Source organism: Fonsecaea monophora, assembly GCF_001642475.1.
Source record: "Fonsecaea monophora strain CBS 269.37 chromosome Unknown Scaff67, whole genome shotgun sequence".
Classification (NCBI taxonomy): domain Eukaryota; kingdom Fungi; phylum Ascomycota; class Eurotiomycetes; order Chaetothyriales; family Herpotrichiellaceae; genus Fonsecaea; species Fonsecaea monophora.
This window is the reverse complement of record NW_019173998.1, coordinates 1-24405: the sequence shown is the minus strand read 5'-3', so window position 1 is coordinate 24405 and position 24405 is coordinate 1. Positions and strand designations below refer to the sequence as shown.

Below are 24405 nucleotides of genomic sequence, written 5' to 3'. Positions count from 1 at the left end.
AGATTTGCGTGCAAACAAGATATCATCTCCTCTCCCCGTTACAGTCTCGAGCAAATCTTCTTTGCAGATCACGGACCATGAGTGTAGCTCCGCGTCTCAACTTCCCGCAAGGGATGCTAGCAGGTAAATGTGGCCAAAGGCTCGAAAGAACAGAAACTATACAAGTCCGCTGACCGACGATCCCAGGGCAAACGGCCATCATCACGGGCGCGGGCCAAGGCATCGGCGCTGAGACCGCAGCAGTATTTGCGCGCGAGGGGTGTAAGGTCGTCATTGCAGACATTGACGCTGGTAACTACCCCCTTGACCAAACAATGGTTTTCTGTCCAGAGCTTGAGAGTGATGTTAATGCTCGCCCCTCCGGCTGGGCCCTGACCACCAGCCAAAGCGGAGAAGACTGCCCAGGCCATTAACGCGGATGGAGGCGCTGCGATTGCCGTCGCCGGAGACATCACGGTCAACGAAGACATTGACAAGCTGGTCCAAAAAGCCAGTGAGTTTGGCCGTGGTAAGATCCACATCATCGTCAACAATGCAGGGTATGCATGGGACGACCCGGTCGAGAAGATTCAGGATAAGCAGTGGGGTGAGAGAGTGCATTTGTGCCTTGTCCCGTCCATGGAATCTAACGGAACGCCAGAAACCATCATCACGCTACACAACACGGCGCCGTTCAAGCTCATCCGGGCAGCGGCGCCATACTTTATGGTCAAGGACGGTGAACCCAGGAACATTGTCAACATCTCTTCGACATCCGGCATCTACGGCAACGCGGGACAGGCCAGCTATGCTCTGGCCAAAGCCGGGCTGGTAGGCTTGACCAAGACACTGGCCCAGGAATGGGGGCCCGAGTACGGTGTGAGAGCCAACAGTACGCCCATTGCCCCCTTTGTTCTGTCGACAGCCATTCGAGACTGACCACGATTTTTGTTCTTTTTTCTTTGCCAGCGGTCGCGTTCGGAGCCATCAAAACCAGACTGACCCAAGCTCCTGCCGGTGAGTACGTGGTGAGGCCCGACGGCACCAAGCATGCTGTCGGATTCCACGGCGGCTACGACGAAGCAGAAGCGAAATGGTATGTGTAACGGAGATCCCTAAAAATCTCTAGCAAACCTTGATTGTTCGAATCACACTGACCCCTGTCCCACAAACTCACATAGGGCAAGCGAAATCCCTCTCCGCCGGATTGGGACTCCCACGGATGCTGCACGCGCGATCCTCGGGGTGGTCTCTCCTCTCTTCGGATATGTGACTGGACAGGTGAGTCTAAGCAATCAGTTTGCGGCGGGAAGACCGATGCTAATGATGGGAACTTTACAGACAATAATGGTAAGTCGGGTTTATATCAGGTTCCTAGTCATCCGACTTCTAATCACCAGTGAAGGTATCCGGAGGGAGAGGTGGCATGTAGTTTTCTAGTGTAGCCCTTACAAGCAGAAGTATACAATAACACCGTTGGCTCAAAGTCCATCTCGAATGGACGATTGGATGATCTTGGTTTAGAAAAAGAAGGTATTCATCAATATTTTAGACATGTCTTTGTTTATCTCAAGTCTACAGTGTTCTCCAAGTTCTAAGAAGTTCCAAGATTCAGACACCACCCACCAGCTCGCGCGAATCGATCGTGATATCACCGTTCACTCTATGGCCATTCGGGACTTCTTCTCCAACACCGAAGTCGAGGCTCGGCCACCCGGCCATTCTCTCGTTCTCCAACCAAGCTGTCCACGCCGGGACGCCGCCAAAATAGAACAGAATATCAGAAGCCTTGCCGGGGATATTTGCACCGACGAACCAGGCCCCGGCGGCCTTGGCCGATTCGGCGAAGAGGGTGGCCTCGAACGCTTCATGCAAGTGAGAAGACCACTTGGCCATGGCCTGCTCGGACACGTCGACCTTGGCCAGTCTCTTGTCCTCCATATGACGGATCGTTTGGCCGATCCATTTGACTTGGATGTCCAGCACGACCGGCATGTTTCCAAAGGGGATGTGGGGGCCACAGACCAAGAACATGTTGGGGAATCCACGCACGAGGACGCCGGCATAGGTTTCGAGTTGCTTGGCCCAGACATCGCCGAGCGATACGCCCTGACTGCCTCTGACGTCCATCTCGCTCAGCGCACCGGTGGCGGCGTCGAAGCCCAAGGCGAAGATGATCATGTCGAATTCGTACTCCCCACCCGAGCTGGTACGGATGCCCTTTTCGTAGAGCTCAAGGTCGTCGCGGCTGATGTCGACCAGCTCGACGTTGGGTCGATTGAACGCCTCGTAATAAAAGTGGCCGCACGGCGGGCGTTTCGACAGGAAGGGATATTTAGGGCAGAGCTTCTCCGCCGTCTCGGGGTCCCGGACCACGGCGCGAATCTTCTGGCGGATGTACTCCGAGGCGGCCTCGTTCGCCTCTTTGCTCGTAAAGAGGTCGTCGAACGTCTCAAACTGAAAGTGGAAGCCACCGCATTCCCAGCCGGCGTCAAAGATCTGCCTGATCTTATTGGCATCCCCGACACTCTGAAGTGTCCGGCCCGACCGGTACATGGCCAAGCCCGAGCTCTGTCTCGATGCGTGATCCCACGTATCCTCGTGCTTCTGCCTGATGTCTGCGGCCTGATGTTCGTCGATGACGTAGTTTCGACCCGGGAGCACGTAGTTTGGTGTACGTTGAAACACGGTCAGATGTTTGGCGGCGGGCGCAATCTTGGGGATGATCTGGACGCCGGTGGCCCCCGTGCCTATAACCGCGATCCGCTTACCGCGGAAATCTATCTTCTTCTTGGGCCAGATGGCCGCCTGGTACCACTCGCCCTGGTAAGATTTCAGCCCGGGAAATGGGGGTTCCTTTGCGATCGATAAAGGTCCCGTGGCCGGCAGAAAGTAGCGACAAGTCGTCGTCTTGCCATCCACCGTGGTGATGGTCCAGATGTTGTTTTCACCGATGTGTGCGCCCTTCACCCGGCTGTCAAACGTGATGTACTGGCGTAAATTGTACTGATCTGTATTCGGTACTGTCAGCAAACGAGGCTCTTCCCGTTGGGGGCCACCACAATCAACGGACCAGTAACATGGCTCAAATGGCGCTGAACGTCTTGCTGCGACGGATATCGCTCCTGGTAGCCCCATTCATCCTTGATCTTCGGATCAAAGTTGAGCCGGTAGACCCAAGCCTCGCTATCAGTTCGAGCGCCAGGATAGCAATTCCAATACCAGGCACCACCAACATCCGACCCGGCCTCGAAGCATTTGACCGTCAGACCCAGTTGGACCAGTTCCCAGATGGTCCGAATGCCACTGAAGCCAGCGCCGACGACGACCGCATCGTAGTCGGCCTTCTTGGACACCGTCATAAGCGATATAGCGACGGAGAGTTTGCTGGTACTTGCCCCCTCACGATGATCACTTCGACAAGAGCAAATTGCAAAAAGTTCAGTAAAGCGGCGGGGTGCGGGAAATAGGCATTTGATATGTCACGGGCGTTATATGCCATGGGGCGTGTTTATATGAGTCCTCACTTGCGCAACGTATACCTCGGGCAGTTTGGTGCTCCCGAACCCAGGTTACTTGCCGCAGATAAATCCGGGAATCTTCGATCTGTGGGCCAGAGAAGCCCAGAAGCACTTCGGCTAGTTCCCCGTCTCGTCCATTATCGATGTCTATACCAAGTTGCCGCGACCAGAAGCCTGGCGACGTATCAGCAGGTCGGTGAATGCCGTGCCCCGCAATTCTGACCTGCAAATCAGAGTTTCTTATCGGCTCCACAGCTGAAGTGCGTTTTGAGGCATCCACCGAGGCCACATAGTCTGGGGCGTTGCCCTAACCATATCGGGTAGGTTAGCCGAATAATCAGTCAATCAATCAAGTTATTCCAGTTACATGGTGCCCTCCACCTAGCTCGCTAGATAGCTCGAGGTATAGTCCCGGTCAAAGATCCGGCCCACATCCTTGTCTACCTGTTCCCGATATGAAATTTGGAATACATGTGGCTCCTATGTTCATGTACTCCCCGCCCTCAGGTCTATCATCCCCGCCCGATCATGTATAACTTGGGGCAACCCCAGCTTCTGGGTCCTGCTCCCTTGATATCTGCCATAGTCTGGCTCAGTGGTTGACGCAACTCCATACCGCCGCTGCGATGGAAACCTACAGCTGGTATAACATCCGAGTAAGTCTGAGCGTATCGTCTAGTCAGCATCATGGCGTTGATATCGGCCACAGGTGGTGTGTTTTGCCGCGTTTGGCTCTCTCTTCACTGGCTACTCCCTCGCCGTCTTCGCCTTTACCCTGGGCCAGCCGACGTTCTACTCGTCACTCAACCTCGTGGCATCGGCGACGCTACCCGGATACAGCCATACCAACGACATCTTGGGTGCCGCAAATGGCGTCTTTTTTGGCACGGGGTTTTTTGGCTGCTTCTTAGCCGGGTGGGCAGGAAATCGCCTAGGTCGAGTCAACGGTTTCCGTATCGCCGCCGTGACTGGCGTGCTCGGAGGGGCACTTCAATGCGGATCGCAGTCACAAGCAATGGTTCGACCCCGACGACCTACCACCCCCCCCCCCCTCACGCATGCGCCCTCTGACTAAAATTTGAATAGTTCCTGGTTGCACGAGCAGTGGCTGGACTGGCGGCAGGCCATACCATGGCTGCCATGCCGACGTATTTCGCCGAAGTGTCGCCTCCTCACTCTCGAGGTCTGATCACGGGAGCGCACGCCATCTTTATCAATTTGGGCTATTGCCTCGCGGGGTGGATTGGGTAATGTGCACAGCAATGTTTGGTACCCGTGTCCATGGCTCACCAAGGATATGTGTAGATTCGGGTGTTATTACACCCCCAAGTCGGTTTTCGCATGGCGATTCCCATTTGCCGTGGTCGTCATCTGGGCTCTCTGTCTTTTGGCCGGATCCTTCTACGGTGCGTTTTCGTTGCCTTTCCCATGAACCCGAAAAAAAAGGTCGTATCAGGATTACTCACATCCCTCGAAGTTCCGGAAAGCCCTAGATTCTTGGTGCAGCACGACAACCCTGAAAAAGCCCTGTCAATCTTGATCCGACTTCACCATGACCCCAAGGATCCCACCGACGCTTTTGCTCACCGAGAGCTGCAGCTGATCCAACAGCGGTGCGAGGCCGAGAAGATCATCATCGCGACCGATGGCCCATGGCGCTTGTTCAGCAAAAAGGCCAACCGGCAACGACTGTTGCTGGCGTGGCTGATCATGGTCGGCGGCCAGAATATTGGACCGCTGGTGATCAACAACTACAATGTCCTGCTCTACAACTCGCTCGGTCTCGGCGCCACAGATTCGCTGCTCTTGTCTGCTGGATACAACACCCTTGGTTTGGTGATTGCTTGCATTGGGGGTCTCATCTCGGACCGTCTCGGCAGGAGGAAGGCCTTGCGTGAGTACAAATTAGACCCCTTGGGCTCGTGAAATGATCTGACAAATACTGCGCCAACAGTCACTGGCTACATATTGATCACCTGTGTCTTTGCAGTCCTCACCGGAATGATTGGTAAATACGACACGTCGCCGTCAAAGGGCTGGGCGGCAGCGGCAACAACCATGATCTATGTCTACGTCGTTTGGTAGGCCCCCCCCCCCCCTCCTCTTTTCCGAGCCGCACAATTTGCGCATGCACGGGCTGATACCTTTTTGCATTGGTACGAGCCAGCTACAATTCATTCATCGATCTCAACCAGTTCACCGCGGCTACCGAAGTCTTCCCCACTCACATCAGAAGCCAGGCGTCGGCGGTTTCTATCAGTGGTCTGTTCCTCTCGGTGACCCTCTGGCTAAATCTCCTGCCTACGGCCACGGCAAGTATCGGCTGGAAGTACTACCTGGTGTTCAACTGTCTGACCGTGGTGCACACAATCTATCTGTTCTTCTACTTGCCAGAGGTATGTACCGTTTCCTTCACCACCGGGACCAAATGACCCAATGCTGACATGCGCCTGCAGACGGCCGGCTGGCACTTGGAAGAAATGGACCGTGCGCTGGCCGACGACCAGCATGGTCATTTCGAGGCCCAGGATGTGGTGGAGATGAAGCTCCAGGCGGGATCGGCCCACGTCGAGGCCCTCCCCCAGGTTACCCAGGATATCCATACCAAGGCTTGAACGTGGTGCTGTGGGTGTTGAGCGGCGCGGAAGTTTGATACCTGGCATGTGACACCTTTTCAGCCGGGCGGATGACTGGCCATTCAAGAATGAAGAAAAGCTCAGCACCATATCCCAAACTATCTACTCGATAGACATCGAACCGTTTTGACTCTGCGGTACAATAGCCGTAGGCGTCTGTTTCGGTAACACCAGGAATATCGGTCAAGCACCTGGGTGACATATCTATAGGCAATGATCCAGCTTGCGTCAATCGGGCTCTCCCACGTTATATTTACTTGAGCTTTTAACAACGTGATAAAGCTCGAGGGTTACTCGCTTTAGAGTTACCTGGCGCCGCGACTGTTGCCCTAACCCTATCGGGTGTGTTAGCCGAATAATCTCCACCACGGCATATGCCTAATCAATCAAGCTATTCCACTTATTACACGTACTGGCCATTCAGCAAACAGCTTGTTGTAGTGTTTGGGGTTCTCAAAGCCGCGTCACCCATTGAGCTCCGTCGTTCAGACATCGGGGGATTTCGTTGCTAACTGGGCAGAAGCCAGCTAAAATCAGTGCACTTGATAGCTGGGAACGGAGGGTTGATGGAGCTGTGCGGCTTCTCGGTCCGAAATAAGGGAATCGCCGACAACGAGCTCCAGCGCCACCGGGCCCAATACATTGCCTCTTGCTTCGGCAGTCGCCCGACCATCGGACTCGACGAGGACGTGGAGCCATGGCTGCGGGCACCTAGGTAGTGGGCTTGCTCCATGACTTTGCTCCTCGGGATGAGCGGACGAACCTCTGGAATAAATCTGTCCGGAATCGAATATCTGGATGTATTAAGCAGATCGCTATTTCGCTTCTGTCTATTACAGTGCCTCTCGGGTCGTCACCTGACCGATTTACTATCGAGCACAATGGTTGACCAAATGGACGTCTGGGCCCTGACCGAATGGGGAGCCCCTCTGCAGAAAATCCGCCAGCCCGTGCCAGAGCCCACAGGCAAGGAGGTTTTGATCAAGGTCACTCATGCTGGGGTGTGCCATTCAGACCTTCATTCCGCTGAAGGCTTCTACGACATCGGGGGAGGAAAGCGATTCTACGTCAAAGACCGTGGCATCAAACTGCCGATCGCCCTGGGCCATGAGATCTTGGGAGAAGTCGCCGCCGTCGGGCCAGATGCAGGGTCGATACCGCTGGGATCTCCGCAGATCGTGTATCCTTGGCTGGGCTGTGGCTCCTGTACGCGGTGTACCCAAGAAGAAGACAACCTGTGCGCCGCGCAACGGGGGCTAGGGACGTTACGCAACGGTGGCTTCGCCGAGTACGTAGTGGTTCCTGATCCCAAATATCTAGTCGACCTCGGCGATCTCGACCCTGCCGTGGCATGTACCTTTGGCTGTTCTGGGATCACTACCTTCAGCGCCGTCAGTAAAGTGATGCCCTTAGCGCCGGATGAACCAGTCCTCCTCATTGGCGCGGGAGGCCTAGGTTTGGCGGCAATAGCAGTGCTCAAGTCGTATGGGCATAAAAACATCGTCTCGACCGACATCAGCGACGAGAAGTTGGCCATTGCGCGCGCGGCCGGGGCGACAAAGACGGTCAATACCGCCAACTCGGCCTCGGCGACTCAGGATATTCTCGCGGCAACCAACGGGCCGGTCATTGCGGTGATTGATTTTGTGAACAACTCAGGCACCGCCAGTCTGGTCAACAGCCTGGTCGCCAAAGGAGCCAAATGGGTGCAGGTCGGCGTGATGGGAGGGTCGGTCGAGTTGTCGCTAGTGACCAACATCTTCAAAGGCCTTACAATCTATTCAAACATCACCGGAAACTTGGAGCATTTACGAGACGTCGTGGAGCTGGCGAAGCGAGGAAAGCTCGTGCCTGTGCCCGTCGAGAAATTGCCCTGGGACTCGGTCAATGAAGCGATGGACTTACTGAGGGCGGGCAAGATCACCGGACGAATGGTCCTTGTAAAGTAAAATGATATTAGGGTAAAAACTAGGCGAAACAACAGGAAAATATCGCATCAAGAGTCTCTTGCTGACATTTGTCCGTCCGTAGATACCGGCAGAGGAGGCAGCCGCTGTGGCTATTTGGTGAGATGTTGACAATCAGTGACAATCTCTGAGTTGACATTGCCTCAAAAAGGGTGTGCTTTGGGAGATGTCGCTCGATGGGAACCTAGCACGTTCGGCCGAATTGAGCTCTGTAAAGAGGCAGGTCGAGTCAAGTCTAGCGCTCTCGCTCGACTGCTCATCACTCCAATACCTCATTTACTAGCCTTGTTCGAGGCGAACCTCTCGATCACAAAGTCTCTAATATTTGCCGCAATTTCTTCGGGCTTCTCCATTGGCGACCAATGTGCGGCCTCGACCACTACTTCCTTCAAATCAGGCAGGAGGCCTAAACCTTTGGCCGGCGTCATCATTTCCGGCTGACAGACGGCGTCGTCGGAGCAAATCACAAACAGAACCGGCACCTGAATGGCCAAACGGTCCTTGGGGATGGTCAAATCTGACTCGAACTGCACATTCGACGCGGTCGCCTTGTACATCTGCAAGGCCGACTCAAACCCGTCGGCCCTGAATTGCTGGAGGAAGTGCTCCTTCCATTCCGGCCGCCGGGCATATGCTTTCAACGGGACGTTCTCGTTTCCGAGGAGGAACGCGCGCATAGCGCCCGGAGTGCAGAACAACGTCTTCATCCAGTCCTTCACGTCACCGTGTAACACCTGCCACATCCTCTCCAAGTGTGCATCGATGATCTCGGAAGCATCGGGCCCCAGGAAGAATTCCCAGTATGAAAACTGAGGGTAGCCCCAGGCCTGCTTCGTGAGTTCATTGACGGCGGCGAGATCGAAAGGCTCGTCCGACGGTAGCATGTATCCAGTGTTGAGCAGGACCACGCCGCTGATCAGCTCACGCTTGTAAAGATAGATGCGCTGGGCGACCACGCTGCCCCAGTCGTGTCCGATGACGATGGTGGACTGGGATTTCTCGGCCTCCAAGATCTCGGCAAGGTCGTCTACTTGATGTTTGTACGCGTACATCTTTGTGTCTGTTGGCTTGTCGGTGCCCCCATACCCTAAGCAGTCGGGAATGATGATTTGGTTGGGTAGATGGCCGAGTTGGGCCACCACATCTGCCCACAGCCGCGCCGAGTCCGGAAAGCCGTGAATGAAGAACAGCGTGGGATGCTGCTTGGAAGATTCACCGTGACGAGACACATAGTATGTGTATTTGAGTGAGCGCCGCGTCACAATCGTTTTCCGCTCGAAGGTGTCCATGACGTGTCTCAACCTGAAGGGGACGAGGAGTGCTGTCTTTTGTTCCTCGAGCAGCTGTGAGATCAGTCAAACCATATGCAAGTCTGAACTGGTCGGACTCTTGACATGTGTCTGTATACGTAAGCATTATGCCGAAGGAGGAGTCGTTGATTTGTGGGTCCGGGTCTGCAAGATCCGCTCGGGTCCGGGCCGCTTTTCCATGTGGGGCACTTTTCCGTAGTGTGTCTTATGTACGATCCTCTCGGATATGCATCCCGTGGGGTATCAGGGGCGTCCAGATCTCGTTCTCCAGGGCTTCTCCGGCACCCCCGGGGCTATCCCACACTTCCAAAGCCATGAAGTGTCGTCCAATTTGAAAATTGAGGCTAGGCAGTGGAACCCTGGATGGATCATCGACCTCAATGTGTGAAGATATAAGACGGCTCTAGGTATTCCCACCACATAAAATCATCCGGTATTCCACCCTCCGTTCAAGAGAGAGACAAAACTCGACCATGAAGGCCAAGAGCGATTTCAGAGTTGTGATCGGGGGCGGCAGCATTACTGGCCTCACCCTGGCCAACATGCTGCAGCTCTACGACATCGACTTTGTCGTACTCGAGGCATACGATGATATTGCTCCCCAGGTGGGCGCCAGTATTGGTCTTCTGCCGCACGGGAACAGAATCTTGGACCAGCTCGGGCTATATCAGAAGATGCTGGAGCTGTGCCCGCCTCTGGACTCGTTCCACTTTCGCGATCGGCGGGGAAACATCATCGCCGAATTCCGCGGGATGAATAGATCTATGCATGAGAGGTGAGGGACTGCACCATGGCCAGAAAGAAGCGACACCGCGTCTAACTCGACGACGACCTAGGCACGGCTATCCCATTATATTTTTGGATCGGCAAATGGTCCTCCGTGTCCTCTACGAGAACATACGGGACAAATCCAAAATCTTGACCAACAAACGGGTCCGGGATGTGGAGGTGTCGGATGATGGAGTTGCGGTCACGACGACCGACAACTCGGTCTACAGGGGTGACATCCTGGTCGGGGCCGATGGCATCCACAGTCAGGTGAGAAATGAAATGTGGAGGATCGCCAACAAGTCCTCTCCGGGCTGGATTCCACCCGATGAGCACGACCGTGAGCCTGACCGCCCGCCCCTGCTCCCTCGTCGATCGCACTAATGCGTCGAGAAACCAGGTGTTCCCTGCGACTATGGATGTGTATTTGGCATATCCAACCCCTGCAACGGGATTGAGCCTGGCGCGTCCAACTCGGTGTTCAAGAAGCATGAATCCTACATCATCAACGGCGGCCCGGAAGGCCGTGTGTACTGGTTCTATTTCTTCAAGTTGGCGCAGCGCGCCTACGGCAGCGACATTCCAGTCTACACGGACGCGGACCGAGACAAGGTGCTTGCGCTGCGAGAAAACGACGACATCACGCCCAACCTGAAATTCAAGGAGATTTTGGCCCAGAGGATCACGTCGGTCCTGGTGCCGCTCCAGGAGTACGTCTTTCGAAAATGGTATTTCAAGCGCATCATCACCATCGGCGACGCCGCACACAAGGTAATGAATACGCATGAGGCTTGTTTTCAGCCCGAGCTCGCTCTTGCTAACCAGGGGTGTTCTAGTTCCATCCCATTGCCGGCCACGGTGGTAACGCTTGTATCGAATCCGCGGCGACTTTGGTCAACGCACTGCGGGATGAGCTGGCAAAAGCCCGACCCGGGAAGCCGAGCCTGGCCCAGATTGAACACGCCTTTGCCCATACCGAAAGAGTCCGACAGGAGCGGACCGAGACACTCAAGTGCCATTCTCACGAGCAGCAGAGAACCGAGCTCCTCGACACGCCTCTCCATTCCTTCATCGCCTTCCATCTCCTGCCCTTGACAAACGTCGAGGATGTCACCTTCAACTTTTCCCGCAACATGCCACTTGCGGAAAAGCTGAGCAGCCCCAAGATGACCCCGGTCCCGAGACTCGTGCCCTACAAGGATGAACTCCTCGGCACCCCGTTCCCCAGGGGAGCAAAGAAATGGTACTTTATCGCCTTCTACCTGCTTATTGGCGCACTCGTGCATTACGGCATGTGGATCCGGTCGGCGCATTACGATCTGGGAAGGCACTTTGAGAGCATCCTGACGACAGGGCGGTTTTCGTACGATCCCGGATTCCCTCTCAAGCGCACATATACTCACATCAAGCCCGTTGACGACTACTTGACCTTCCTCGCCGTGGCGTACATGCCCGCTGTCAACAACTGGGACCTGAGCTTCGCGACATTACACAGGTACTTTCTCGGGATGCTGGTTCAGCCCATCGCGGTGTGGTCAGTCGAAGCGTACCGGAAGCGAAACGCGTTGACACCCATCACATTGTGAGTATACGCTCAGGACAAAAAACTTTACTTGGAGTTCCTCGGCTTACCCATTTATCTAGTATCACAGTGTGGTTCACCCTGGTCCAGTACGCCGGCGTTGGAATCTACATGCCCATCTACTACGCCGCCTATACGTACATCTCCGAGCCGGAAACGTACTGGTGGCCGCTCAACCGAGAGGTCCCGATTCAACATGCGTCCTCGTTGATGTGGGCAGTCTTGATCGGTTATGCCCTTCCAACCGTCCTCATGTACGTGCCGTGGAAGGACCCCAGCACAATTCAAATCTTCGAGTCTCTTTGGCAGCCGTCCCCCATGTTTGTACCGCTCATCTGCGGTGTTCTGGGATATATTTGTGTCAAGAGATACAACATTGTCCAGGTCTCGCGGAAAGCCAACGAGCCGTTCCCGGACATCCCGTACTTGAAGAGCCTTTACTTCGTCACGGGTGTGCTGGGCGCCGCGCTCCACGTCTATTCCCTCAGCAAGATTTTTTTCTCGCCGGACCTGAGCTTAGCATCGGTCTTCTGGCCCGACTTTTCTGCCCAGCCAAAGGACCTGACGGAGGGACTGAAGAGCCTGTTCTTGGCTGATTTCTGGGGGTTCCATATCGCGTCGTACGCTTGGCTTTGCATGGCGGTCTGGGATATCAAGCGGATGGGCCGCACCACCGTCGGCTTCGGGGCGGCATCGGCTCTCATCGCCCTGGGCAGCCTCATCATCGGCCCCGGTGCTACCATGTCGGCGGTGTGGTACTGGAGAGAGATTGCCATGTCCAAAACGACCTTTGCCACAGGTCTCAATTGATGGAATGAGAAGACGTCAAGGAACTCGCCCGTTCCAAAACCCCCCACACCCAACGAGAACTCTATAGGCAAAAAAGCTCCTTGGTAGACTGGGGAGTTATTTTATGGAGCGGTTTAGAGCAAAGATAAATGTCGTTGCTAGAAGGCGTGGTTTGTGAGCACTTGCCATAAAACCAAGCGAGGCCAAACGAGGCGTTGTTACCTTCAGCTCTAATACGTCTTCAACCCTTCCCATCCCCAGCCGTGTTTACTATTTAACTAAGCAATAATTCCCTCCCACACCACGAGTAGATCTCTATCAATATACTCTCATTTACGTGTGATCTGATTTACCTTTGAAAAAAAAAAACACTCTCCCAACACTCCACAAACAGTTCAAGTGTATTGGAACTTCCTAGGTACCAGCCCCTCCCAATTGCCGCCTGGGGCCGCTCTACGCGCGCACTCTTCAGTCCACTGCTTTTGGGATGTTTTCCTGAGCCTCAACGTTTGCTCTTCTCAAGTGTCTGAACATCAGCGCCAGAGTTCACACTGAGTCTTTATCATTGGTAGGCGCGTCATTCTGGCCAGATTTCTGCTCAGCGATGATGCAAGCTATAGTCACTGGCAGCATATATCAAGTTGATGCCCTGGCATGTTTGCTGGCTACGTGGATTTGTTCACAGTTCTTTTATGCCTGATTTGATCAACAATGCCACTGTGCAGGTATTGTGCATTGCCATTACCCTTCCCGAGAGTCTCTTGATGGGAAGCAGATTGATACATTCCCCCCCCCAGCATTCTACACATGTAGTTCGATAAGGAGTTTGTTGTTGCCCTAACCCTATCAGGAATGTTAGCCGAATGACTTGTCGCCGCAGGGTGCGCTAGCCTGGCTAGATAGAGTTTCGACCCACAAGGCTATACCATTTGTGGCATTCGTCTTGACCTTGCATTTTCCAACCTGTCGGGTCCACACATATCTTTGCTTCTCACAACACCAACTCTAGGAAATCGATAGAACAACCCTTCATTATACGCTAGATTTGCGGCTCGGTACTGTTGAGCCATGCGAAAGACGTGAAAGGAATTCGGTGGTCTCCTCGTTCACCGAGGTCTGAATGTCAGACCTGCTTCCATTTTCGTCTCCTGCCGTGCACCTTGTTCTATTGCAGATTGGAAGTCTTCCAGAAAGGTCCATCTGATTCGTTGGTCCAACTTGTCTCTTTTCCAATCGTTCAGAGTTCCATCGGGGAAGAATTTGAATCCGCTATTCGGTTCCAGAGGCGCACAGTCGTGGGCAATGATGACCAAGATGTTCTCCGCTGCGTCGAACTCCTGCATGTGATGAATCGTCTTTTCTGCCTCTTGGTAATCTTGGGGGAAGTTGGGCGCCATCTTGTAATACTCTTCCACCGCTGAGTTATGGCGATGCAATGTTTGAAACACACTCCCTGGGCAGACTGACCTGCCTAGGATAGGTTTGGTGGGAAAGACCTGTTTGGGAAGTGGAAGATACTGGTTGGGTCTCCATTGTCCACCTTTGTCAAGGTATCAGACGGCTTCCGAGTCGATGTTGGGGGAATATTCAACACTTACCGTGGTGACATGTGTCTCCGCCCATGAAGACAAAGGTATCCTCTTCCCCTCCGGTCCCTTTGGAGACGCGAGCAAGACCGCAGACATGACCGATAGCATGACCAGGCGCATCTAGCAGATAAAAACTACCGTCGTCGAAGTAATCAATGGCCTTGAATTGACCCAATTTCAAGCGTGCATCAAATTCCAGCTCGACCAGCTCTCGCCCGGCCCAATCCGATTCCAGCAGGTGGCTGTCCTTGTTTGTCGGATACCCCGGTAACAGACCGCTTTTAAACCCTGGGCCTACGATTAGATTGACACTGGATGGAAACGTCTCCATGTTGCCAATGTGGTCAACTGCAAACGGGTGATGGTCGTCAGCATCACGGCCATGCCGCAATAGAAAAGCTACTACGCACAGTGCCAATGCGACCAAATCACCGCTTCAATGCTTCCCGTTGAAGTTGCATTCGCCTCTAAGATCTCTGCAACGTCCTTTTCCACTTTGAAATGCCAGCCGGGTGCAGACATCATACCGACGATGGATGGAGAGAGGTTCTCAAGGTCTTTGCGGGTGCCGAGGTCATACAGCAATTTGCGGCCAGAGGGATGCTCAATGAGGAAGGAATAGGCTGGACAGAAAAGGTCGTCATGCCCCATGATCTTCGGGCCCATTTGCAAGCTCAAGGGAACTTTGATGGCGGTGGTGGTATCGATGATCTTCACGCTGACCGTAGCACCGGAAGGGATATTCAAAGGCGGTGCTGGTACAGCCGCCACCAGAGGTTCTTCTTTTGAGGACGACATTGTGGTGTTGGTGTTGTTCTTGTCGATGTCGGATGGTTGGATAGAGGTAGCGAACCGACAAAAAGGGGAGGATAGCCAGGCGAAGTTGGGATGTGGATATCAGAAATCACAAGGCAATCCGTGACCAACCCTCTTTCAGGTATAGCCAAGCTCAGTCCTACTTGCGTGGGAAAGAAATATGGAGTATACCAGGCTGGGACGGCATGCTCAAACGTTGTCTGACTTGTGCTTCGGTGAACGCCGCAACACTTATACCCACAATCGAGGAGTCTCAAGAGGCTCGAGAGACCCAAATTTTCATGATCCATCCGAGTCTCGACCACGAATAATGCGCAAGTGGCATGAAATTCCTCCTATGCTTCGGTGAAAACCGCAGCGCGAGTCGATAGCCGACTATTCATCCATCCCGGCCTTCAGTGCCCGGCGTATCTGGCTTTCTATCATCTATAACAATCTCTGGACCTCCACAAGAGCGAAAGAACCGACAGCACAACAACCAACGTCGCAAACATGATTGCAACAACGCGCTACAATCTCACGGTACGTGGTCCACCCTTTCAATGTGTTGTGAACGTGGTTGATTGACCCCGTCGTGCAGATTGTCCTGTTCGTGGCCTTGAGCGCCTTGACCTACGGATATGCCTTTTCTGTATTCTCCACCTCCATCGGCCAGGCAGGATTCTACAAGTACTTCGACCTCGACCTCGAAGGACCCGGGGCGGCCTACACCAATTCTATCCTCGGCGCCATCAATTCTCTCTTCTCGGCCGGGGCGGCCTTTGGCGCTCTTTCCGTAGCATGGCTCCCCGACTGGATGGGCCGCAGGTTCACCATCGTCTTCGCGGCCGCGCTCTCGCTCGTCGGTGGCGCGCTTGTGACTGGCAGTGTGAACATTCCGATGTTGGTGGTTGTGCGATTCCTGCATGGTCTCGGGGTCGGCCAGTGCATCACCATCACCCCCATCTATATGTCGGAAGTTGCGCCACCGCAGCAGAGGGGCTTTCTCACGGGCCAGAACGCGGTGGCCTTGGTCTTCGGTTATCTTCTGTCTGCCTGGGTGGGGTACGGGACGTACTTTGCCAGCAATGAGATGTTTGCCTGGAGGTTCCCGCTGTCGTTGTCGTGTCTGTTCCCGTTGATCCTGCTGATCGGTTCTCCGTGGATCCCCGAGTCGCCGCGATGGCTGATCTGGAAGGACCGCATGGAAGAGGCCTGGAAGATCACGGAGCAGCTGCATTTCGATCCAAACGACCCGTCTCAGCGCCAGGCCAAAGAAGAATTCTATCAGATGCGCATGCAGATTCAGTACGATCGCGCCGCCGACCTGTCCCTGTCGTACATGTTCAAGAAACCCAGCCTGCGCCGACGCGTTCTCCTGGGTTGCGGAGTGCTTCTAGGTTCACAGTCGTGTGGTCCCCTGGTCATCAACAACTACGGCGTGGTGCTGTACCAAGGCCTGGGGATGACCGGGAGCATGCCTCTGCTCATGTATGCCCTTTACATCGTCGTCGGCCTGTTTTTCAACATCGTCTCGTCGCTGATCATGGACAAAGTCGGCCGACGGAAGCTATTCCTGGGTGGCTGGACCGGCACGACAGTCATGTTGAGTTGCGAGACGGCGCTCGTGGCGAGCTTCGCAGGCACGGACAACAAGGGTGGGAATGCTGCCGCCGTCTTCTTCCTCTTCGCCTTCGTGACCATGTACGGCTTGTGCATTGATGGGACTGCGTACGTGTACTGCGCTGAGGTCTTTCCCACCATGTATCGTGCCAAAGGCATGGCACTCGGACTGTTTGTGTATTACACCGCCTCGATCGCGTATCTCACCCCTGCCGCCACGGCCATCGAGAATATCGGGTAAGGAACCCCCCCCAAGCATGTTGAGAGCGTAACACCAAGAACCACTAACTCACTGGGCGCACAGGTGGAAGTTCTATTTGGTTTTCATCTCTTGCTCTTTCGTCGCAGTGGTTCTCACGTACTTTTTCGTGCCCGAGGTAAGTTGCCATTCCGAAATCAGTTTTTGCGGAAAGCTGACTTATGACCAGACTGCTGGCCTGTCGCTAGAGGAAGTCAACAAACTCTTTGGTGAGAAAGTCTTGGTGAACTTGACCCATGCCACGGAAGAAGAGAGGAACGATATTGATAGAGCGATCGAAGAGAAGCAGGGGGTCATGACAGAAACCATCGAGAAAGCATAGTAGAGCAAACCACTGGATATGGGATCTCTGGTCAGCACAGTCCTATCGCTTCCAGTCGAGCTGGTCACACACTGTAAATAGTTGTACGAATCCACCCTGCACTGAAATGAGCATTCGTGCTGTAGCTACTTGTATAGGACAGCCTCTCTTTCAAGTGTTGGCTCGAGTCTCTTTCACGCTCAATTTACGCAAAGGGGCGTTCCGGAACTACGAAAGGAAGTCAGTTGTCGGTTCCTAGAGCACAGAGGGAAGAGTTGACAAGGAAACTTCAGGATTTAGAGACTGCCATGCGGATTTTGAGGAAACTGAGGCGGGCAGTGTCAGGAATCCTATGCGTTCTTTATCCAAGTCCATGCAAAGGTGCCGAGGAAAAGGGTTCAATCGAGATGGAAAAGCACACCAGATAAGAGTCTTGCTAAATCTTCTTCGCATGCCGCTGCAATGTCTTACTGGAGTACAGACACACGACTACCCTCTTGGGAGACATGGTGGACCAGTGTCCGAGAACATGCCACGGACTTGAACGGAATCTCCAAGTGACAGTTTCTGCAACCCTGTCAATAGCTCTTCTGCTTCTTGATCCTCCTTGCCCAAGCTCGGTATCTGAGAAGCTGCGCGCTTCCAAGTTATGTACCTGCGCAGCTCCTTGTCCTCAGGCAGGACTTTTGTCCATTCTGGCTCGTCCACATCGAACCCTGCTTGTCTATAGAGTTCATCCTTGCAGAAGATCCTCCAAGCATCACTCGCATATTTCCCAACACCCTTTAAATGAGCCACCTCCGATTCAACGGTGATCTTCCCGTTATATGACTTTTGATATGTAACGCCGGCTTTGGGCGGCTGAGATAGCCAGTCTTTGGCCAAATCAATGACCCATCCGGCTCGACGAGGTAATCCCAGGTCCCGGAAGAATAAGACAGTCTCATCGTATTTGGCTCGTGCAAGATGTTCCGGGTCTGGAAATTGTAGAAAAAAGCGTCGGGCTGCAGGGATGGCGCGCTCGCCTCGAGTTCTATTGAGGAAAATACAAAGAACCAGCAGTTGAAACTGAGACAAACCATCGGTTCAGTCATTGGGTGAGACTTGACAACGTTGGGCGCAGTCTTACCGGGTGGTCAGCGTATTCCTCTTCTGCGAGTCCATAGTGCTGCGTTGATTCTGGCATTGGTCTTGCCGACGGAGGTTGAATCAGATTCATCTTAGAAGATATGGCGGCTTTTATCGTTACTCAGATACTGCCAGGAGAGTGTACTGAGCACCAGTGGTAGCTTGGCTCAAAGCCAGCGCAACGTTTGCCATATATATAGCTGGGCCTTTCCTCAGTGCACGTGTGACAAAGTAATGGGCGGCTAGGTATTCGATCTCACTGGCCAACGCATGCGAAGTGCTCTTGAGGCTGAGCAATGTCTCCGGAATAGCGGTGCATTATGCAGGCTTCTTGTATGAATAAAATGCTGTACAGAGCAACGCGTCTCTGCAGAGGCGGAATGCGACTCTCTACAGAGATTTAGCAGAGTATCGAGTTCACCGTGCCGTTCATTGCCTGTTGCCAGTCTGATGTTTTGTCTCGCATGTGTCTTGTCACCTTTCAAGGTACGTCGAGCTTCAAGACCGGTTGCGAGGCGATGAGAGGAACGACAAAGTCGAAAATGGAGTCATTGATGAATTGAAACTGCATTGTCGGGTGTATGCAGTAGCAGAAAAATCTTGCCGTTAAGGCACTTGTGCTCCTGTCTCGGGAAAAGTTTCAGAAGGCTCTCGAGCGGGTCGATGTCAGCACACGTCTATTCGAGGTGGTGGAGGAGATTTGTTCGTCCACACCAGACAGAGAGCGCTCCCTGCGAGACATTGTGGTCTCCATAATCTATTCAGAAATTCAGTACTGGCTACCACAAATAGAGTTTCATCGGGCTCTGGTTGGAATGAGTTCCTTCTGTTTTGATCCCTTGAAGGAAACGGTGTGCGAAGACAAGAAGCACTACGAGCAGGCAATAGGGGGTCTGCAAAATCCAGGGCGTGGCGACCAAGTGTCAGGCACCCGTTTGCCCTCCGATGCACAATCTCCCGACGCCAGAATGTGCAGATTGAAAAACTTTTGTGCCAGATGCGAATATATAACGCGATAGCAAGACTAAATCAAAGATCCAACATTCAGTGAAGTGACTTCTTCCGGCCTCTTCCACTCTGTTGCTTCGGTGTTATTACTGCCTTCTTCCCTTTGGGACGCTTGCTTCTCCTTTTGGCGCCTTTGGTTCTGCGATGGCCATCTGGAATTTTGACGCGAAGCGTAATCTTGAGCAGACCGACTCGCAGTCGTATGCGAGTGGTGTTGCCGGCGGGGAGAGCAAAAGATCGGCTTGCGTCAAGTGCTGTGAGCGTTCGACGGCGTTGTGTCGCCCTAACGTGTAGAATTAGCGTGGAGGGCGGGGAACGTCAGCCGCGTGGATATGGTGTAGGAGCTACAAGGTGTCTCCGGGAACGCGCTGAATGAGCGGGAGACTCAAGGTCAGCACCTTTTCCCAACATCCGCCTAATGGCGTGGATGGACAAGCTCCAGAAGTAGCCGGCGTTGATCAGTGTACTCTTGGAAATCGCGAGAAATGCGCTTTTCGGCATCGGGTCGGTGGTCACCCCGCCAGTCCTCGTGCATTTCCGCAAGATCGGTTGGTCCAACGCTGCATCCTTGAATCGGAGAATCATTTCATCCTCGCCGGCCGGAATGGCCTGCTGACGTAGGTCGGCGAGAGTGTCGTACCAAATATGGCACCATCGGCAATTGCCAACTGGAGCAGGAGACCTGCGTCGTTGTAGAATAGCCTTGTGTGATCCTTGGCCACCGCCCCGACGCTGGACCACATCACAATATCAACATGTGAAGGAACAGCGGACGCGGAGAGTGCTCGAAGGACCTAAGGCACTTGAGTCACGTTCTCAGGATCGCGGTTGTTTTGCACGCGTGGCTGATCGACCTTGTATACTAGTCTCCAGTTCCGGTCGTCTTCTGTGCCATCGACACGTTGCAGGATCAGCTCGACGTCCTTGGAAAGTTAGTTCCTGCCACACATGGTGCCGGCCCATGGTGGTCGGCGTAAAAGCACAAGGAGTTCGGCCTTCGTCGGTCATGAAGTAACAGTGGACGGAGCGAGGAGGGACAGCCGCCGGAGGCTGCAGGATTCGAAAGAGAAGATTGTAGCCTGGACGCTCAGAGGCGAGAGGGACTCCATTTTGTATCCAGGGTCGGCGAGTCGACGAGACAGGAGGGAAGCAGCCGACCTCAGGTCTGGAAGTCAAGACCACTTCGTAGAGATTCAAAAAATGGAGCCCCCCTGACCGTCGCCAATTATGGAACCCATCTTGGGACGGGGCGTACCAAGCGGACTACAGTAGGCATCAGACCGTCGCCGCGAGGGTGCGTGAGGGCGTGAGTAGGAGGGTGAGAACAAAGCGAGAAGAGGGTAAGTCGCGAGCAGATGGTCTTAAATGCGACACCGTCTTGCGTGAGCGCGCCGACAGCTCGGAGCAGTTCGACCATTCCTTGTGCTGCGAAATTGCCAAGCCCTCGATGATTCGGCTGCGCGACTGAACCGAGTTTCACCCCATGTCTCCAACGCGTCTCCTATACTTTTTCTTCGCTACCTGACTTGCGGCCATCACATATCCAGTCTTCGCAATCACTTTCTCCACTAGCTCAGTGTGCGATCGACTCTCACCATGGCAGATTATGACCGGCGACGACGGGGTGGTGGTGGTGGCGGAGGAGGTGGAGGAGGAGGCCACTTCAACAACAGAAAAAGAAGATACAGAGGTGGTTGATCCTTCCTTGTGTCCAATGACCATTCCATTCTGATGATTTTCCAGAGGATGACTACGAAGATCGTCGTCCACAGCGCCGCCGCTACGAGGAGCCGCTTGCGGTGACTCTGCGCAAACAAGTGCTGTCCATCGCAGAAAGTGTAAGCCTCGTGTGCTGCTGGATTGTTCACCCACAAGTGCTGACAAAACGGTAGCCTGTCCGAAAAGCAGAAGATGAAGCTGCAACGATCGCAAAGACTCTAGCAGCGAACTATTTTGATACCGATCTCACTTCAGGGTTCTTAGAGCTCGTGGTGCAGCTGTAAGGCTTGCTCCCACCATCTCTTCACCTGCGATCTATCTGACCATTGCAGGCCCATCGAACAACCCCTGAAGATTCCCTTTGTCGCGGCCGTCCTCCTTCTAGCCAACGTGCAGAAACCCGAGTTTACATCTGAAGTCTTGGTCAAAGTCGGAGAGGCCTTGCAAAAACAACTGAATATTGGCGCATGGCGTGAAGTCAAGCTCTATCTGCGCCTTCTCGGTTGCCTTCAGGGCATGTTTGAGGGAGATGGCATTTTTCCATTGCTTGAAGAACTCTTCTCCCGTGCAGCCGACTTGCAAATGAAGTCTTCCGAAGACGTAAGCTTTTTGGTGGTGCTGCCTCTGAACCCTGCACTAACCCAGCAAAACAGTCCTTGGGCCTCGAACTTGTCAAGGTTATCTTGATGACACTTCCATACGCCATGGCATCTTCGGCAACGGGTTTCGAGAATCACGCCAATGCTCTGCTGGAGAAAACAGACATCATTGCCTCGACTGCCCATCCTCTAGAGTCGCTGGTCGATCCATTCCCGAACCGCGAAGTCGGAGCGCCTGCTGGTTCCGAGAGTGCTCTTGCGCTTCTTCAAAGACACATGCAAGACGAGGCCAAGAATGCTTGGGAGTTGGCCTGTCTGCCTCGGCCGTGGAAAGGGCAGCGCTCGTCTGAAGAGGAGGATGCGTTGGGTGGGGCGCAGAAACACCAATTCCCGACCGTGACTGTCCCAGAGACTGTTCAAAATGGCCCTCGGCCACTTTTCCCGGAGATTTATTTCTCAGTCTATCGCGAACAAGATATTGAGACGGTCCCTCCCGTGTCTGATCCTGCGGCACTCCTGATTCGAGACGCTTTGTCCGACACAATCAACGTCCTCGACTTCAATCGAGCGGTGGCCGCCAAATTTCTGATCGATGTCGACTGTTACTTTGCACCGGATACCTTTGTGAAAAGGGCCACGCCATTTGACAAGTTGCGGGAGGTCGCCGGGGACAAGGCAACCTGGAAACCAGAGGATGTTGTTGTGGACGCGGCATTTTCTCAGCTGCTGCAGTTGCCTAGCCCTGAGCATAAGCTGGTCTACTATCATTCGGTGCTCACTGAAGCATGCAAGCTCGCGCCCGCTGCTGTTGCACCAAGTCTGGGACGGGCAATCCGCTTTTTATACAGGAACGTGGACAAGATGGATCTGGAACTCTCTCAGCGCTTCCTGGACTGGTTTGCCCATCATCTCAGCAACTTCGGTTTCACGTGGAAATGGACTGAATGGTATGTTGCGACCCCTGCCTCTGCTCTGAATCTTCTAACTGTCTTAGGGTCGACGATGTCAGTCTACCTGACGTACACCCAAGAAAGGCTTTTATTATCGATGCCTTGGACAAAGAGATCCGACTCAGCTTTTCGAAGCGCATCAAGGGGACCCTACCAGAGCCTTATCAGGCCCTGATCTCGGAAGCTAAAGAAAAGGACGTGCCTGATTTCAAATATGACGATGAATCCACGCCCTTTGCTGCCGAAGGAAAGGAAGTTGCGCAGTTGATCCGACGCAAAGCCACCAGCGAGGAATTCGGTCCCGTCCTGGAAAAAGTGGAAGAAGAGGCAGCAGCGTCAGGACTGTCCGACCCTTCTGTTGTATCGGCCGATGTCTTTGTTACTTCGATGTGCTGGATTGGTTCCAAATCGTTGTCTCACGCTCTAGCTTGCATTGAACGGTGCAAAGAGCGTCTGTTGGCGATAAGTGCTACCAGTCCCGCCTGCAGGAAGCAAATCATCACCTCCGTCGTGGACTACTGGAAAGATCAACGTGGCATCGGAACTATCCTCGTTGACAAGTTACTCAACTACCAAATCTTGACCCCTGAGAGTGTTATTGAGTGGGCGCTTATTGACCATGTCTCCCGCGGCACACTTCTCGCCACCACATGGTGTTACGAACTTGTCAGCAACACAACTCGCAAAGTAGCGGGGCGGGTTCGCAGCATCGTGGCCGCCGTTCGCTCGCCTGGTCTTTCGGACGAACAGAGGTCGGAACTCCAGCAAACACTGACTCGCGAACTCGAGACCATGAAGTCGCTTTTTGCCACGATCGAAGACGCGGTTGTAAGCATCAGGGACGGGAATCAAGACGAGATGATGGAGAGTTCTGATGCGCTACGTGCCGAAGACGAGGAATTGCTGAAGGCGTGGGGTGGGCGATGGGCCAGGGTATTCCATCGAAAATACGCGGTAGAAGAGAGTTGGGTTCGGGATGAATTAGCGAAGCCACTGCCAGTAGCGGAAGAGAAGCCCACCGAGGATGAGGTGATGAAGACGGACGAGACGGAGAATGGGGCGAATGGTGTGGCGGCGGTGGTAGGAGCTGGAGAGAATGGAGCAGCAGATGCCGCCGATGGAATTGAATAGATGTGGCACAGGGGTTTCAATCTCACAATCTTGGGGAGAGCGGAATCTCCTTGGGAAGTTTTGTCCGGGGGGGTGTCCAGGTCTTGGACATCCAGTGTGGGAAGCCCATGGGAGGAGGACGAAAGTGCCTCGAGCCGCTTCCTGGTGAAGCAGGAAGGAAAGAAAGAAAAGACCGCCACCATCATTCATTCTTCTACATCCAAGATTCGGCCTCTGGAACTGTCACGACTGTCAAAGGGGGAAAAAGGAAAACTGTACACCAACTAGCCTAACTACAGATGATTTTTGCACCTTTCTTGTATCACGTTGTTTTACCATGACAATGACAATGACAATGACAATGGCGATGGCAATGCAGACAGACAAGACATACAGTTGCTATGTAACTGCAGCGTAACAGCACATTATCTCTGTGTCTATGTCTATTCCTACATCTATATCCGTATCTTTATTTTCTCTAGGAATCTCCTACAGGAGCTCTTGACCGTACGGCGCAACCATGTACGGGTTCACACATGATTATTGTAAGCCGGCGAGGCTGGCGAAACTCCGCGAAGGAAAGAGAGTGGCTGGTCGGTTGGATGGGTGTTGCCAGTGATCTCCAACCTAGAGATTGTCATTGTAATTGTAAACGGGACCGCGAGAGGGGGGGGGGAGAGAGAGAGAGAGAGAGAGAGAGAGAGAACAGACTTCTATGTGTCTGCATCTGGGCGGTGGGTGTGATACTTGTACAGAAAAATGAATAGGGCAG

At 53.7% G+C, this 24405-nt stretch overlaps 10 protein-coding genes across 10 annotated transcripts; 6 read left to right on the top strand and 4 right to left on the bottom strand.

The window, feature by feature from the left end:
* Positions 1–77: 77 nt before the first annotated feature.
* Positions 78–1085, top strand: AYO21_08056 (hypothetical protein; the record flags this gene model as incomplete). Its single annotated transcript, XM_022658006.1, has 5 exons — positions 78–123; positions 187–291; positions 389–586; positions 641–871; positions 949–1085. 5 exons carry the CDS (start codon positions 78–80, stop codon positions 1083–1085), a joined length of 717 nt encoding a protein of 238 aa, XP_022509645.1.
* Positions 1086–1590: 505 nt separating this feature from the next.
* AYO21_08055 (hypothetical protein) lies at positions 1591–3481 on the bottom strand (the record flags this gene model as incomplete). The annotated part of the gene is made up of 3 exons (XM_022658005.1): positions 1591–2990; positions 3053–3326; positions 3386–3481. 3 exons carry the CDS (start codon positions 3479–3481, stop codon positions 1591–1593), a joined length of 1770 nt encoding a protein of 589 aa, XP_022509644.1.
* Positions 3482–4126: 645 nt separating this feature from the next.
* AYO21_08054 (hypothetical protein) lies at positions 4127–6115 on the top strand (the record flags this gene model as incomplete). The annotated part of the gene is made up of 8 exons (XM_022658004.1): positions 4127–4156; positions 4210–4518; positions 4587–4747; positions 4806–4906; positions 4957–5394; positions 5455–5581; positions 5668–5896; positions 5957–6115. 8 exons carry the CDS (start codon positions 4127–4129, stop codon positions 6113–6115), a joined length of 1554 nt encoding a protein of 517 aa, XP_022509643.1.
* A 902-nt stretch (positions 6116–7017) lies between these two features.
* Positions 7018–8085, top strand: AYO21_08053 (hypothetical protein; the record flags this gene model as incomplete). The annotated part of the gene is made up of 1 exon (XM_022658003.1): positions 7018–8085. One exon carries the CDS (start codon positions 7018–7020, stop codon positions 8083–8085), a length of 1068 nt encoding a protein of 355 aa, XP_022509642.1.
* A 290-nt stretch (positions 8086–8375) lies between these two features.
* AYO21_08052 (hypothetical protein) lies at positions 8376–9392 on the bottom strand (the record flags this gene model as incomplete). The annotated part of the gene is made up of 1 exon (XM_022658002.1): positions 8376–9392. The coding sequence occupies one exon, from the start codon at positions 9390–9392 to the stop codon at positions 8376–8378; it is 1017 nt and encodes a 338-aa protein (XP_022509641.1).
* A 494-nt stretch (positions 9393–9886) lies between these two features.
* Positions 9887–12573, top strand: AYO21_08051 (hypothetical protein; the record flags this gene model as incomplete). The annotated part of the gene is made up of 5 exons (XM_022658001.1): positions 9887–10188; positions 10250–10521; positions 10582–10952; positions 11018–11763; positions 11826–12573. The coding sequence occupies 5 exons, from the start codon at positions 9887–9889 to the stop codon at positions 12571–12573; spliced, it is 2439 nt and encodes an 812-aa protein (XP_022509640.1).
* Positions 12574–13658: 1085 nt separating this feature from the next.
* AYO21_08050 (hypothetical protein) lies at positions 13659–14939 on the bottom strand (the record flags this gene model as incomplete). Its single annotated transcript, XM_022658000.1, has 3 exons — positions 13659–14092; positions 14151–14489; positions 14552–14939. 3 exons carry the CDS (start codon positions 14937–14939, stop codon positions 13659–13661), a joined length of 1161 nt encoding a protein of 386 aa, XP_022509639.1.
* A 510-nt stretch (positions 14940–15449) lies between these two features.
* AYO21_08049 (hypothetical protein) lies at positions 15450–17140 on the top strand (the record flags this gene model as incomplete). The annotated part of the gene is made up of 4 exons (XM_022657999.1): positions 15450–15479; positions 15538–16796; positions 16864–16936; positions 16988–17140. 4 exons carry the CDS (start codon positions 15450–15452, stop codon positions 17138–17140), a joined length of 1515 nt encoding a protein of 504 aa, XP_022509638.1.
* A 468-nt stretch (positions 17141–17608) lies between these two features.
* AYO21_08048 (hypothetical protein) lies at positions 17609–18338 on the bottom strand (the record flags this gene model as incomplete). Its single annotated transcript, XM_022657998.1, has 2 exons — positions 17609–18187; positions 18249–18338. 2 exons carry the CDS (start codon positions 18336–18338, stop codon positions 17609–17611), a joined length of 669 nt encoding a protein of 222 aa, XP_022509637.1.
* Positions 18339–20851: 2513 nt separating this feature from the next.
* AYO21_08047 (hypothetical protein) lies at positions 20852–23654 on the top strand (the record flags this gene model as incomplete). Its single annotated transcript, XM_022657997.1, has 6 exons — positions 20852–20945; positions 20999–21093; positions 21148–21254; positions 21307–21574; positions 21628–22520; positions 22568–23654. 6 exons carry the CDS (start codon positions 20852–20854, stop codon positions 23652–23654), a joined length of 2544 nt encoding a protein of 847 aa, XP_022509636.1.
* Positions 23655–24405: the final 751 nt, after the last annotated feature.